Genomic DNA, 16,297 nt, shown 5'->3' with positions numbered 1-16,297 from the left:
AATAAACATATCTTCAGGCAAGGATTAAAATCAAAATAAAAAGCTCTGACACTTTGAGGAAAAGTTTTAAATATTCAAAAGAAATTTTTAAGCTTAATAGATATATATAGGGTACTATTAATGATCATATATAACTTCCTGACCAAGTGAGAGTAAAAATCTGAGTAAGCACCTGCACCATTAGCCTAGACAGGAAGCCTACTAGATAGCCTACTGGAAGACTGCAGACTCGTCTCCATTCCCTGTTTGGCAGCTGAGGGTTCGGTCTTGCTCTTGACTTAAATTCACAGGAACTGAAACACCTGCCTATGGTTCATCACAATCTGTCCCGCTGCAGCATGGCGGAGACCAACCCGACCCAGACTCCAGCGCCAAGGAAGTCTGGCTGTTAAAATACTCCTCTGCTCTCTATCAACTTGGCTTTGCTGACAGGCCCACGGGAACATCTGAGTGAAAGAGCCTTGAGAAAAATCAGCAGACCAGGTTCTACCCCCAGGACAACACTGAAAATGCAGCAAGCACAGAAATATTGTTGGGTGTCTCCCTTTAGGTTTTGTGCTTCCCTGAACTAATTATCTTGAACTATGACTGTGTTTTTGGAATTTGTGAATAGGATACACTCTAAGAGATGGGAAGTGCGCCATCTCATCCCTCTCCGTCCCACAGTTCTCGGTCCCCCGGAAGACCAGTGACTCCCACGTGGGACACCAAGTAGTTCCCAGTGACTCTTTGCCACTGCTGCTGGGGATGATTAAAACGACCAAAAACCACAGATCTTTTAGCCCAAACATATTTCAACGTATAAGTTAAAAAAAACTGTTAAATCAGCATTTCTTAACCTTGGAAAATTCAAAAACTTAGGAACATCTGTTAAGCATGCAGATTTCTAGGGTCATATACTCAAAGAATCCCAATCTCGGAGAGGTCTACAGGGTTTATATGTAGGCCCAATGACTCCCACTTTATTTTTAGAGTTGAGGTAGAATTCAAATAGCATGGAACCAAGCCTTTAACAGCTTGCAATTCAATGGTTTTAGTATATTTGCAAAGTCATACAACCATCACCACTAATTCCAGAATACTTCATGCTCCTGAAAAGAACCTTCATTCCCATTAGCAGTTCAACCCCAAGAACAAGAACAAGATCATATCTCTAGGGAGGTGAATAAGCAAAGTAATAGCTGTCTGATAAAGGGAACCTGTTTTTCCAAAGCCTGAAAATTTCAAATATTTCAGGATTGACTCATGGTATTTAAACATGTTCAACACTATTCAACTCAACCTATAGTCATTTACTTTAAGCTGCCTACTTTTCATGTTGAAAGCTTATTAATTATGAAATTAAATGTGCTTTGATTCTAAAAGAGCATTTAAAATGCTCTTTTGTGCCCAAAAGAGTACTATTGGGCATTTAGCTTTCTTCTTACTACAAAGAGAGGGACAGAGAGATTCTGAATATTGACAATGCACAAATTTTTCGGTGTATTAAGGGGTGTTATGGACACAATGGATTCTTGCCTATCTGTCAGTGAGCATAAGCCAGAGACCTAGTGGAAAGCCGGAACACAGCTAGACCGTGACCACTTAATGCCTTGGGTCAGAAACAACCAGCAGACTGTGCTGAAGCCCGAGCTGCAGTCCAATAGGCTGAGGAGGCACTGGAACATGCAGAAAATTGTTCTTTTCAGTGGAAAGTTTCCTGGCATTATTCCTCAGCAAAGAAGAGCAAAATGGACTATTTACTAGGACATGGATAAGAAGCAAAATGTCAAGTGGACTTCTGAAAAATAAGAGTTTCTGAAAACCTTGATAAGACAATCCAAAAAGCAGGAAACCAGAAGGTCCTATTATGCCTCTTTTTAACTAATGCAATCAACCAAACCCGTGCTGGTGGCTGGATACTTACTGTACGTCTAGATATAATTCAGAGGCCCTGGGAAAGTGATGGGAAGGTCAGACCATTGTTTGGTTAAAAGGGCCAGACAACGGATGCTGATGGCAAAGTGCCTGCCCAGGGAAGCCAGAGAGGAGAATACCGGAGCATCAGAGGCAGCCTTTTCATGGTGAAATTCTGCTAGACTGCAGAAGGGGCGCCTGGGGCCGGAGGTCAGGAGTCCGGCACTGAGAGGCCCCAACTGATAAGAACTGATAAGACTTCGACCTTAAAGAAGAGCAGGTAACGGGGCTTCTTAAGAGAAGCAAAGACCACTGGTTTGTTTGCTCTAGAGATGGACAAAAATAATCAGGCATCTGCCCATGTAAATTTAAAAAAATTTTCTAGGCTGGCTAACTTAGAGGCTGAGAAGGGTGAAGGGCAGCAGTCTGTTTGGGGAAGGTAAGAACAAGTGGAAGAAGGTGTGAAAGCTTTTAGTACGACGTGTGGACCAGAAACACGCTGCTGAAAAGCCTGTCTGTATCCTGTCATCAACTCTCTGAGGCTTCAAAAGGGAAGCCTGAGAATTTATCAGCAAGAATCAGGTATGAATAAAACTAGGTGGCGATGCCAAGTAACTACTCTCCAAGGCAGGCTCTCATTTTCAACTGCTTCCAGCTGATGCTGTATGAGAACGTCTCCCTCCACTGTACAGTCCAGACAATTTATACACTGGGGGACTGCTGTTACTAATCATTGCAGTGGAGGTCTTTAAACAGGTATGAGGTACATGCTTTCACAAACCAATTTCCAGACAATGAAAAGCACTGAAATGTTTTATATCATTTTGCAGATACTAAAACTCAAGAGCAAAGTTATTTTTCAGCCTTTAGGATTTCATGAACACATTTATATTAAGATAATAAAAATAATTTCATCCATTAATTCTTTGTTCTTTTTTCCCATCAACGGATATTTCTTGCATGTCCATAAACTGACTAGGTATACAGCAGCACACGAAAGAGACACAGCTTCTCCGTTTGGAAACTTATAACCTAGTGGAAGAAATAGGCATCAGAAAAGTAATACACCGCGTGCTACGAGAAAACGTAAAAGGGAGGACCTACTTAAGGATGGGTGATCGCAGAAAGTTCCTTGGGAGAAGTAACGTTTAACTTTAGACTTGAAGGAGTTAACTACGTAGAGTAAAGAATACATTCCAGGCAGAGAGGAAAGAATATACCCACTGTTTTAACCCAAACCTGCTTTCTGGTGTTCCAGAAACTGAAAGAAGGCCAGTGCTGAAGTCCAGTGAGCGAGAGGGAGACTGACCCTAGGGTACCCCGGGCAGGAAGGGAGGGCAAGGTCACGGGCCAAGTGAGACGACAGTGTGAGGTGTCCTGGGCAGGAAAGCACTGAAGAGCTCTCAGCAGGGGGACGTGGTCTGCTGTGCGCTCTGTGAAAATCTCCCTGGACGCTGTGGGGAACAGTGGGACACAAGAGACAGGGTGTCCGGTGGCAAGACCAGCTGGGAGGTTACTGGCTTGGAGATTAAGGGGAAAAAAGGTGCCTGGCCAGTGTAGCTCAGTGGATTGAGTGCGGGCCTGCGAATCAAGGGATCGTGGTTCGATTCCCAGTCAGGGCATATGCCTGGGTTGCAGGCCAGTTCCCATCAGGGGACACACGAGAGGCAACCACGCACTGATATTTCTCTCCCTCTCTCCTTCCCTTCCTCTCTAAAGATAAATAAAATCTTGAAAAAAAAGTTTCAAGACCTACTTTGGAAGTGGATTTGACAAACCAGTGAGTATTTTCCAAATGTGTCCAATGATAAACTGCTGAGAGATCCATCCACATGTCATAGAGATGTATGCGTGGGAGCGAGAGACCCTGAATTCCAGGCAGTGGTCCCTCTGAGAGAGGCAAAGGGGCGTGGTCAGGCAGGCGCAGCGATGCGCAAAGCTGCGCTCAGTGGGGCCGTGCTAGCTCTTAACCACAGAGGCAGAGACACAGAGGCTCCCCGTGCGCCTTAATGCTTTCTCTGTGTGTTTTAAATACTCAGTCTTAAAAATAACATGTTTAGTTGTTTTTTTCAATCCAGGTACACACAGTTTACCTGCTATGAGTTTTTCTGCAACAAAAAATACTATAAAATAACTTTAGTTATTCCAATTCATGATGAACTGTAAGATTTTCACTGGGAAAAAAATGTCACCCTCTGCCTTTAAGTCAGTGATCTTTGTTTTTATTGTGAGAACTCAACCAACAGCAACTAAATACTGTAGGTTCCTGAACAGGTTCAAAGTACGTCAGGTCTTTGTGAGTCTTCAAATTCTCCCAGTAAAATGTACCTTAAAAGGACGAGGCTGGACCTGCCTACTCCACCGCTGACCATTTTCTATAATTATTCCACCCTCTATATTTCTTACTTAAATGTACCCGTGTTGACCCACGTGTCCCCAAGGCCACCGGGGCCTGTGTCTAGAGCAAACATGGCAGAGAGACTCTAATCCGAGCATTGCCAGGAGAAATTGGGTCGCAGTGAAATTCCCAGTCACTCCACAGCATGGTCTGTCTCCAAGATGCTCCTGGAACCATGGAAGCCACACCAGCCCTTCCCTTTCGCCACCACATTAATGAAAACATGTGATCCATCCAACTTACCCCACACAACCCGTCGGCACATCCTGTCTGGAATTCAACCCCTTCTCACACCTGCACCGGCACGAACCACCAACCTGGTCCAAGCCACCCCGATATCTGCATTGCCTCCTAACTGGCCTCCGACTGCTCCCAAAATCTTTCTCAGCAGTGTGGCTTGAGTGACCAGGTGTCGGAGCGTGTCACTCTCCTACTCAAAACTCTCCGGGGGTTTCCTATCTCACTCCAGTACAACACAGATTCTCTCAATGGTCAAAAGACCCTATTAAAATCAGCCACATTTGTCTTCCTTCCTTTGTATTTCTCCATAGCACTTACTGCCTTTGATCTACTACATTTCCTACTTAATCACCTGTTTATCATAGGTCTCTTCTACAAGGTAATGAGGGCAAAAGTTTTATCTGCTTTTTCTTTGTGTCCCCAAACTTGAATGGTATCAGCATTTAACAGGAACTCAATACATTTTTGTTGAATGAATAAATGAATGAATGAGTTAACCTTCCTTTAAAAGTCATAGGAAGCACAAGCACAGACAACGGTTCTGCCATTTTAACTTGAGGTTCCTGCATTTCAATAATGACAAAATTAATGAAAACACAAGACAGAGCTGTAATACAGCTGATGTAAGGACCACAAAGAGTTTGCAGGTGGGAATGAAGTCAGGTCCAGAAATAGGGTTTTAGAGAGAATGTCTCTAGTCCTGAAGGTTTCTATTGCTAAGTAAAATTTTAAAGTAGCCTCCACAGTACTGATTGGTTAGTCAAAGCATCCCTCCCGCCCCACAACTCCCTGCCCCACACTCTTGTGGACAATCCTACTTTTAAAGTTTTCAGAAAGTTTTATATTTATGTTAGAATTCTTAATATTCCTTATATTGGCCCACTGTGATTTTTTTAATTCATGGTATTATTTGATAAAGTTGCGAGCTAATGCTACTGTAGTAATTGTTTCACAATATATAACCAACATGTATCAAACCAAGAGGCTATAAACCTCAAACTCACAAAATACTATGTCAATGTTTTATATCTCAATTTCTAAAAATTCAACATATTGCTGTTTGAGGGAGGAAAATGGGGCAAAGAGTAAGAATATTATATAATAAATCTGCTCTTCAGATAACAGCTCCAGAAAATTGCCCTAAAAGGGGATTATACTTGTTCCGCCTTGTATTTAACAAGATATTTTAAATAATATTTTTTATTATCCTAAGAAGAAAGGAGAGGCAAGAAATATACTCTAATTTGAAAGGTCAATGATTTTCTTACATTTCATGAAATACCAAGTTACTATAAAAAGCTGAATATATTTGATACTCTAAAGATTGAACTATCTGGGAAGAGGCAGCTTCAAATCCCGGCTGTCAGTTATCTTGTCAAGAGTAAAAGAAAGACTGCTTTCCTTATGTCTTTTGAAAGAAGGAGGAAAAATTATTATTGGAGGATTATTTAAATCACCAGTCAAAAGGAAATAGAATGTAACTTCCATTTAGGTCAATGGCTAAGATTTTAGCAAAGAAGCATCTAAACTTGGTGGTGGTGGGGGGTAGACAAAGGTTGTTAGAAGGGTAAATACTCGATCCTCTCTTACTCTCTCGAGTCAGCTCGTTAAGTGAAAAAACTGAGAGAGCAGAACAGAGGGTAATGTGAAATGCATATTTGCTACGTAATGGACACAGTGCTAAGCACCTTATTATTCATAATTTCACTAATTCTTCACATAAACGTGGGAGACAGGTATCATTAGCTTCATTTAAAGGATAAGAAACTGAGACATATACAGGTCGAGTAACATGAACAAGATGATACAGCAAGGGTTAACTAAAACACCAGTTATCTTAACTCCAATACCAAACTGACTTCCTGTTGCTTCGTCCGTAACTGAAGACCTTGCTGGGTATTCTCCATTAGGCTGACTCTCTCGGAGAAGAACCAGAGACCCAGCTCTTAGATCCACTCTTCGTCTCATTTGTATGCAACTCCAGAGGTCAAGTGAATGACGTCAGTCACCAAATGAGTTGCATTTTGTTTCACATTCATGAATTCTAATCTGATCCAGGACCTGTCCTCTTCAAAAACAAAATAAAATAAAATAAAAACTAGCCTTCGATCCTAAGGAGAGTTTTAGTGAATAAAAACAACTCAAAAGGTAATGCTCAAAATTCTTGAAGAGCTGCTTGATGGCATCTATAAATCTTAGTGCATTCATGCCCTAACCCAGCAATTCCAAAAAGGTATTTACCAAAGGACAAGTTCAAGAACATTCACAGCAACACTGCTCATAATAGCCCTAGTCTGGAAATGACCCAGATGTCTATCAACAATAGAATGGAAGAATGGAGAAACGGTGGTACATTTCTGATGGAACAAACAAACTACACCTACATAAACCCGCATGGATGACTCTCATAAACACAATGATAAATGAAAAGGCTAAGCAGGAAAGATTCCATATTGCATGATTCCAGTTATGTCAAGTTCAAAACAATCAAGTCTACTCAATGGTGTTCTAAATCAGGACAGCGAATGATCTTTAGAGGGGTAATGACTACGGGGCAATGAAGGTGAGGACGGCCTTCGAAAGTTTTTGAAAAATTAACACTTTCCATCTGATAATTTCCTAGCCTTCCATTTGTAACTAAACATTAATTTATAACCATCAAGATTTGAGTTGTTTTCTTAAAAACAGACAATATGACAAAAAACATAAATGGATTGATTCTATTTAAGACGTTACCATTCTTTTAGAATATTTTATTGTGTGAAAGAATAGCTTTGATATAAATATTTTATTAACTACAAGAAGGAAATGGACAGAGAGAACACAGACAGGCAGGAAATAAAAGTTTATCTAAAAATTTCCTTTGCAAAATAATACTCTGACAAAGATGAGTTAGTGGAAAGAACGAACATCCTGAGACTTACTGCACTATTGTTCCCAGTGAAATTTATCTTTGAAGCCACTTTGCCCTGTTACGGTGTGATGTTTATTTCCCTGGTTAACATACTGCTGTGATTGCAACCTACTCCGTCTTTTGGAAAGCTGTGTATTCGACTTCCGGAAACAGCTGCAGAGCATCAGTTGGAGAGAGGGCAAGTGACATCTATCTATGAAGCCCTTATTAATTTTCATGAGCATTAAGATATTTCAAACCCCATGATTATGAATCACAGTTGACAAGTGATAAGGCGGCTTATAAATTTTCTTTTCTCTTCCTCACCATAAATGTTGCTAATTTTTCTTAGCAACTGAAATTAGAAATTCAAGTATCTTCCAAGATAAAACTTCCTGAAAAACCCTCTATCCGGGGGCCAGAAGGCGCCACAACGGTGCTCCAACACCAGGGAGAGGCGACGTTAGACTAGAGTCACCAGTCCAGCGACCACACCGTTTGACTTCAAAAAAGGCTTTTGCTCCAAACTCTGCATTTAGCTTAAATTCAGATAGCATTTTACAAGCCAATTCGTAAGTAAAGCAAGTAAAATGGATGTGTTATCAATCAACTTCTCTAACTGGAATGCATTCAATATTTGAGAACTTATTCTGTGACCTTCAGCAAGTCACTTGGACCTTCTTTATGAAAATCCATTGGGAATTTTAAAAAGCTTACGTGCCCACAGAATGCTCTGCACCCACTAGTCTTGTGACACACCAACTGGGACCTCCGAAGAGCGGACCCAGCTGTGCTCCCAGATGAAAGGGCCCTGCCACAGCGGGGCGCGAGGCAAGTCAGGCTTCATGCAGCTGATACGTTCTATTCTGGCAAATCTTATCATTACATTTCTAGTTTCTAGGGTGATTAGAATAGAATTTTCTTTTAAGAAAGAGGCAATTTATGTAAGATAAGTAATATGGGAATACAAAACTGCCTAGGTCATAATATTAGTCTCATATTCAATACTTTTGAATAATTACCACAGCTTTTAAATTTAAGACAGCTATCACTCTAAATCCTTCTCATCCAGCAACTTTCCAACACTGTTGAGAATGTTAAACATTTTGATGGTTAGTATACATGGTATGTATGTGTCATGTTGCTTATTTAAGAGAGTAAAGTAAATAAACATAGTCATCTAAGGAACTGGAAACAATAAATGAAATAAACACTATAGATATCTGAGGAATTGTGAAAGCTGATTTTTTGAAATAATTCTACTTTAGGATACTTCAAAATATTCAAAAATCAGTTTGCACGATTATGTGATACAAAAACTTTATCACTTCCCTCTTATCTGGGTGCATTCTCAAATATCATATCCAAAGAGATAGCTTATAAATTGAGGGTTTAATTATTATAAAATTTTCACTTATATTCACTCTTGGAGTATAATTGCATTACTATTAAAAACACCTGATTCTAAATCACTTATTTAATTTTAAAGGTTCTTTGTATTAGTAATCTATTATTACACATATATGGGCTTATTACGAATTATACAAATTTTCTTACCTCACTTTACTTTGTAGGAATTATATATGCCTTAATATTTTCATTTCTCACAAATAATAAAATTACAATTAAAATAGTCTTGAATAAAAATTCAAATAGAACTCTTTGGTCAGTATTTATTAGCTTAATGTCACGTGAAAAAAGAAAATGAAGAGAACTGTAGCCATGTTAGTTATGGAGACACTATTCTGCCCTTTGGCTCAGGTATGGAAATGGGAGTCACCCTACCTCACAGAGCAGTAGGTCCAGGATGTGGAAGACCATGCAGAGAGGAAACTTGGCCGTGAAGAGAGTGAGAAACCACTGGGACGCGTACATATGGGCCTCCAGGTTCAGGTCACAGAAATGGCCGTGCAGGTCTGGCAACTGCTCCTAAAAGTCAAAGTGGGAAACTTAGCAGACGGAACGCGGAAGAAGCTTTATTTCCTGTGACAACTGCAATTTATTCCAAGCTTCCTGTGAACACTTTCATTTTACGGCAGCATTCACTGAATTGTATAAAACGGCACAGAAGTGATGAGAGGAGATGAGAATTCGGGACGTGACAGATCACTGAGGGACAGACAGGCCTGTCAGGAACAAGATCAGCTCTTGCTCACTTGACTGGCTTTGTCTCTTGGGAAAGGCTCAGAACACCCACTTGCCTTGCGGGGAACGTCACGACTCAGGGTCCAGTGACAGCGCCCCCTGCAGCGTTCGACCCCTCACTGGCTAGGAGAGAGATGTACTTACTGTCAACATCGTCTTTTATGATATCGCTTCGGTATGCTTTTTGGCACTCAGAAAAGGCCAAAACATAACCAAATTTTTTAAAAACCTATCCATGATAGCTTTAAAAAATGGCAAAATACAGGAAATGCTGGTGTCTGGTGTATGAAATTGAACGTCTCCTTGTACATAATGCCTTATGCTGGTTTTACCTTTTTACCCAAGTTGTACCAGTAACTGCTTTTCCGAAAGCGTGAAAGGCAGTGCGCAGCATTAGCAGTGTTCCCAGAACCGAAGGGCAAAGACATGCAAAGGCCTTCTTTCATAAACAGACCACAAAACAAAAACGAATGTCCCACTTCTCGTGCAGGACGCTCTTTGAAAAACACCCAGATGTGCCCGTCTCCTACTTTAAATGGGGCATCCAAAGCTTATCTAGTGAACACACAGAAAGTGCCAACAGAAAAACGTGTTTGGGTCTTTTCTTAACACCACGAACTTGCTATTCATTTATCAGGCACAGTATTTGACTCCCAAAGTACTTAAGATTAGTGACCTCTGAAATAATATAACCTTTTGTAAGAAAAACGGTGAGAACTGAATAATCCCAAACAAACCCTTTCTTAGAAAAATTAAATCTCTAAAAAAGAGCCTATAGCTTTTAATGCCTAGAGTTACCAGAGTCTTCTCCAGCCTTTCTTCCCCTCGATGACCACTTGCCACTGTGCTGAGTTTATTTTCTTCCTTCCTCACTTTTGAGGTCCTCCACCCCCCACCTTCCTGATCCCAGGGAAGCCATGCTCCGCCTCACTGCGAATCTCCATCACCACTCTCCTGTCCCTCAGTCTCTCCCTGGCTCTTCTCCCCTCTCCAGACACCTGCGGGTCCCCCAACCCGTCACGGCAACAAGCTCCTGCCAGTCTCTCCTGCCACATCCCACTGACCTGCTTCCCAACCACTGCTCTTCTCCCAATATGCAGTCACTCCACTCATGTATATTTTCTGTCACGTTTCTCTTGGTTCCCGATACCTGATATAAAGGATTCATAGATCCATTATAAATTTAGGATTTCTAACCTCAGCTGGAATTTCAAAGCTACTCATTAATTCTTTTTATCAGCATTAGTCAATTATTTTGCCCTTATAATCTTTATTATATAATATTTGACAGACACACACACACACACACACACATTTACACACACATATTATAAAAAGTAACAACTCTGTTTGAAATCAGGAAACTATGTGGAAAATCTTTCCAAAAATTTTTATTGAATTTATTGGGGTGACATCAGTTAATAAAATTATACGGGTTTTAAGTGTATGATTCTACAACACGTCATCTGTATAGTGTACCGTGCAGTCACCACCCCAAGTCGAGTTTCCTTCCGTCACCATTCACCCCCCTTTATCCTCCACCTCCCTTGCTCCCCTTTCCTTCTTGTAATCACCATACTGTTGCCTGTGTCTACAAGGGTTTTTTTCCTTAATTTCTGCACCTTATGTGAGAAAAATTTTGAAGTATGTCTCCACATTATAATATTTTAGGTATTTTTATTCCCCTGTCGATATCTTCCTGTCTCTTCAGAATGTTCTCTGCATGTGGACGAAGAGTGGTACTGGTGTCAGTGCAGAAAAAACTTGTAAGTATTTTTATTTTTATTCTGTAAATAGCTTTATCTCTTTACAAATAATACTCAACAGTCTATTCATTGACTTAACTTACTATATTCTCACTTCAAAGTGTGTAACAGCTGAGCATTTAAGAAGGAAGATGATTTTAAAAATAACCAAATGGTTAAGTAAATATTTTATAATATGAAAACCAGAGACTCGGAAATAAAGAACAGACTGACAGTGACCAGAGCGGGAAGGGATAACAGGGCAAGCAAAGGAACAGGAATAGAGGGCTCGTGGGCATGGACAATGGGAGGGGACTGACTGGGAGTCGGGGGTCTGGGGCAGGGGTGAGTGATGGGGAAAAAGGTGCGATCACTATAACTGAACAACAATAATTTAAAAAAAAAACAGTGTAAATATTGATCAGAAACCAAATCCATTAGCATTTTGGAAAACTCCATTAACGTTTCACAAATCATGATAGTTCTTCAATTTTATTAGACTTTTTCTATAACTCAACCAAACTTCCAGTTACCTGCAGGAGCCTCTCCAGCTGATAAAATTTGCAATGCAGATCTTCAAAGTTGTTTTTGTAGAGGTCTCGCAGGCCATAGTCATACATGATTTTCACCAACACACAGAACGCTTGTTCTTCTGGCATCTGCAGAACCACAGAAACACAGAACATGACTGAGGGACACTGGGCCAGGGTGTCAGAAACTCCCCCATACGTTTTCCTTTCTACACTGACAGCCGAAGGCCTCTGGTGAGTGGAGCCCTCCGGGGCCAGCCTTCTGCAGTGTGACAGGTAAAGAACCTGTGTTCAAAGTTTGCAGCTTCCTCACTCAGGCTGAATTATCCTCTTTGGTTCATTTTAATCGTCCTTCATTCATTCATTCACTAAGCCATCTCAGAAATAGATAACACAGTCGTGTGATTCAAAACTAAAAAAATATAACAACGCATAAAGGGAACAGCCTCACTTCTCCCGGTCCCCACACACTGACCCCTCTCTTGCATAACTGCGTAACGGCCCGAACACTTCCTCCTCTATCCTGCCGGTGCTTCTCTGTGCGGGTAAAAGAATTCTACCTCCTCCTATATTTTTCCCTTTTCTACATAAAACGTAGCTTACTCTCTTCCTCAATAATATCCCCAAGGAAGGGCTGCTGGGTCCAAGGATAAATGCATTTTCAGTTATGGCTGAGAGTGCAACACTGTCCTCCCACAATCTTATGGATGTTGCTATTTTTCTCTCTATAAAAAACAGTTTTTCAGGAAGAATCTTGTGTGTTTCCATCATGAAAATTTAAATGACTAATAAAATCTAATACACCCTCCCAGAGGTATTTTTATCTGAACAGAGAATGAAGTCTGAAGTCAAAGAAAGAATCTCTAAATTGTGGTGGGGTTGAGAAGTACAGATTGGTAGTTACCAAACAGTCACGGGGATGTAAAGTACAGTGTGGGGAATAGAGTCAATAATATTGTAATAACTATGTCTGGTGCCAGTGGGTACTGGGAATATCAGGGGGACACTTTGTAAAGTATATGACTGTCCAACCACTATGCTGCACACCTGAAACCAATACAAAATAAACCGAATGCAAACTGTAATTGGAAAATATTTTTTAAATTTTTAAAAATTAAAAAAAAGTACAGCTGCCCTGTGGGACACCTATACGGACCTAAAAGATCTGTGACTTCCGAGTTCTAGGCTGCAGAGATGAAAATGCTACAATGCGATAAACAAAAAGAAAGGAAAAGATTTGACGATGTTCAAGTTGCCACCACTGCATTTACCTAAAGGACTTCCTGAGAATCCTTATCCCTGATCCATGGGCCGGTCCCCAAAGTAGCACAGAGAAGCTCTTGTGCAGAAAGTGGACTAGAGAAGAGTCATCTGCCATTTTTAGCCCCTACTGGCTCCAAATGCCTGTGCCGGGAAAGCCCTGGTTTCAGAGCCTTGTTCTCCAGAATGTTAGAGTGTGTGAAGGACCAATGATCCCTCGGCTGATGTTATACAAGGTACAGCCCAACGAACAGAGGGATTTCCATCCGTCGCCCATTTGCTGAGAAAGTCAACTGGATTTGGTAACATAAAAGCAGTGTTCTCCATTTCAAATTAATTCTGTCAGAAAAGGCATTTTGATAGGAAGGAAATCTTAGTGTAGACTACTCTAAAGAATACAACTTCATTATTTTTAGAATTCAAATCAGATGAGTGGATCTCACAGAGCTTGCTTTAATGACTAGATAATAATTTGTTATTATCGCATTAGGCGATTAGGGTTTCTGAAACTTTTGAGAATGTATAAAAATAGCTTCAGTCTTTAAGTAATTTAAAGCATTTTTCCCATAATCTTATCTATGATATTGTATCATAATCTGGAACGCTTACTTAAGAAAAGGAAAAAAAAACCAGAGTTAAGATTCTGTTTAAATACCATATTAAAAATTCCGAATTAGAAGAGTAAAAACAAATATGAGGTTTTTGCCACAGTGTAAAAGAAAGTAAAAATAAAAGAGCCCTGACCAGTGTGGCTCAGTTGTCCCACACTGTCCCACAGAGTGAAAGGTCGCCAGTTCGATTCCCAGTCGGAGCACAGGCCTGGGCTATGGGCACAGGCCTGGTCCCTGGTTGGGGCACATGCCAGAGGCAACAGATGGATGTTTTTCTCACTTCAGTGTTTCACTCCTTCTCTTTCTCCTTCCTTTCCCCTCTCTCTAAAAATAAATAAAATCCTTTTAAAACATAAATGAATTGTGTCTCAATAAGGTGAAATAATTTAGAGAAAGAGACATAAGGATGCATGTAATATTCTAAAAATTGCATGAAGCACACAGAAAAAGCTGTTGTTACTCACTGTCCTAAGATGTAACTATTATGTAAATATCTACTTTAAATGTCACTCCTTTGAAAGTCTGACCTTGGCTGATTAGGTATTTGACACCTTCGTTAGACTAACTTTCAAATAGAGTTCTATTTACCCACTTAGAAATGTGATTACCTAAGTTCTTATGCAAATGACTACTTCTATTTTCTACTTACAAACAATGAAATATGTAAACAGTTAGACAAACAAAATCTCCTAATGTTAAATAAGTACACTAGGCTGCTGTCATTTTGATTCTCTAAATATTTACTTATTTCTTTTTTTTAACCTGTGAGCTGTTTGGGCCCATGGCTTTGGCTCCCGATGTCCATGGCAGCAAACATTTTCTCCTCTGCATTCAGCTGCTGAGAATGTAAGTTCGCTGCACCCTTCCTCCTGCAGCGATGCCGCCGTGGAGGCCTCAGAGCCGCTACTGTGCACACACGCTCTGCAGTGCTGCTAAAGAGCACAGCCAGCCCTAGAGAGACTAATTCCCTTAAAGGTCCCCTCTTGGTAATGGAATGATGATGAGTCAAATATTTCACCATCTGGCTTCTTGTAAAAAGGATACGCCTTTATTTCCCTGAATGTGGTAAAGCCATTAAAACAAAACAAAAGGCTTAGATGCCTTTCATCACATTTACGTTCAGTCATGAACGCAGGAGATGAAAGTACTTGTGCTGGACCCTGCGGGTATAGAGGGGAAGGGACAGCGCCTTCCCAGAGGACAAGCAAATACTTGAGCTTGATACGGACACAGAAGTCCTGGGACAGGATGGGTGTGTGGATGAGGAGTTAGGCGTCATGACAGCTGGGTATGGGCCAGGTCAAGATGAATTAGGAAAAGGACAGATGCATGTAAGTTTCCCCTTTGCTTTTATGTATGGAGCTTAGTCTCTTTCTCTCTCTCTCGTCCCCCCCCCTTACTTTCTCTTTCTCTCCCTTCCTCTCTCCCTATCCCGCCCTGTCTGCTGTCTATCACAAACACATACACACAAACGGTACATTTAATACATGTTCCTCCAAACAAAATCATTGGAAAGTTTGAGCTAAATCCCTAAAAAAAAAAAAAGACCTGATAATCCCAGCCTGTAACCTTCATTTTATCTTTAATCCTCACCTAAGGGTGTGTTTATTAATTTTAGAGGGAAAGTATTAAAGGGGGGGAGAGAGAGAGTGAAACCTCAATGTGAGAAACGTCGACTGGTTGCCTCCTGTGTGCGCCCAACTGTGCAACCTTTCGGTTACAGGACGACACTGCAGCCAACTGAGCCACCTGGCTGGAGAAGCCCGTAACCTTTACTGAAATATATACTTGATATGTAAATACATAAATTAAATAGAGTTTTTATATTTGATTTATATATTTCTATTTAATTTCTATATTAAAGATAAATTTAAATTTATGTATAAAATGTATATGAACATACAGAAGTTTAGCTATAGATTTAAATAAACATCAAGTATTACATATTTGTTCAGGATAACTTTAGCAAAACTGAATACGTCTGCCTTTATAAATGAAGGTATGTCAACAGGTAGACAAGTAATCTCTCATCGGCTGCGAAGGTGAGAGGCAGCAAAAACGTAGGGAAAGGACTGGTATGACAGTGGAAGCGAGGAGCAGCCAAAGGCAATTACATCAGCACTTCGTTTCTTTTCATATTATTACAAATGCCAAATATAAAAACTTAAGTGTCATCTGTATTTTGTACTGGCTAGTAAGCTTGCCCCCCAATGAGCATAAAGAGAATCAGTCATCAGGATTGGAGAATCAGTGCCTAACTGCACCATGAAGCCTCGCCTTACTACAAGAGTGTCCCCCTAGTATGTTTTTAATCACAAAATTAAAGTGATTGTATCACAATGATGAATATTTCATTGAACTAGATAAGCCAATTTGTCACTGACATATAACTGGTCTAAAGGACAATGAAAGCCCATGGAAACAAACACATCTTTATTAACTACGAAGATGCTGTGACACCAGGGGCCGTGGGTACTGAGTGCCCATCCTGTGTGCGGGAACTCTGCCAGGGAATCGGTGCTGTTTTCTTGAGGAACGGAGGGGGGAAGCACTAGAATCCCCTAACTGAAGACATCCAA

The 16,297-nt window shown here is 40.6% G+C and overlaps 1 protein-coding gene across 6 annotated transcripts in view; it reads right to left on the bottom strand.

The window, feature by feature from the left end:
- Window positions 1-16,297, bottom strand: part of RABGAP1L (RAB GTPase activating protein 1 like) — a 425,645-nt gene that overhangs the window by 154,174 nt on the left and 255,174 nt on the right. For all 6 annotated transcript variants that reach the window (XM_037145558.2, XM_037145559.2, XM_037145560.2 and 3 more), the window contains 2 exons: window positions 11,851-11,976; window positions 9,213-9,356 (listed from right to left, as the gene is read on the bottom strand). In XM_037145558.2, the coding sequence (XP_037001453.2) occupies window positions 9,213-9,356; window positions 11,851-11,976 (270 nt within the window). The remainder of the gene's footprint in view (window positions 1-9,212; window positions 9,357-11,850; window positions 11,977-16,297) is intronic.

This window comes from Artibeus jamaicensis, unplaced genomic scaffold, assembly GCF_021234435.1.
Source record: "Artibeus jamaicensis isolate MK-2021 breed Jamaican fruit bat unplaced genomic scaffold, CSHL_Jam_final contig_327, whole genome shotgun sequence".
Taxonomy (NCBI): Eukaryota; Metazoa; Chordata; class Mammalia; order Chiroptera; family Phyllostomidae; genus Artibeus; species Artibeus jamaicensis.
The sequence above is the reverse complement of the archived record's forward strand: the minus strand, read 5'-3'. Positions and strand labels throughout refer to the sequence as shown.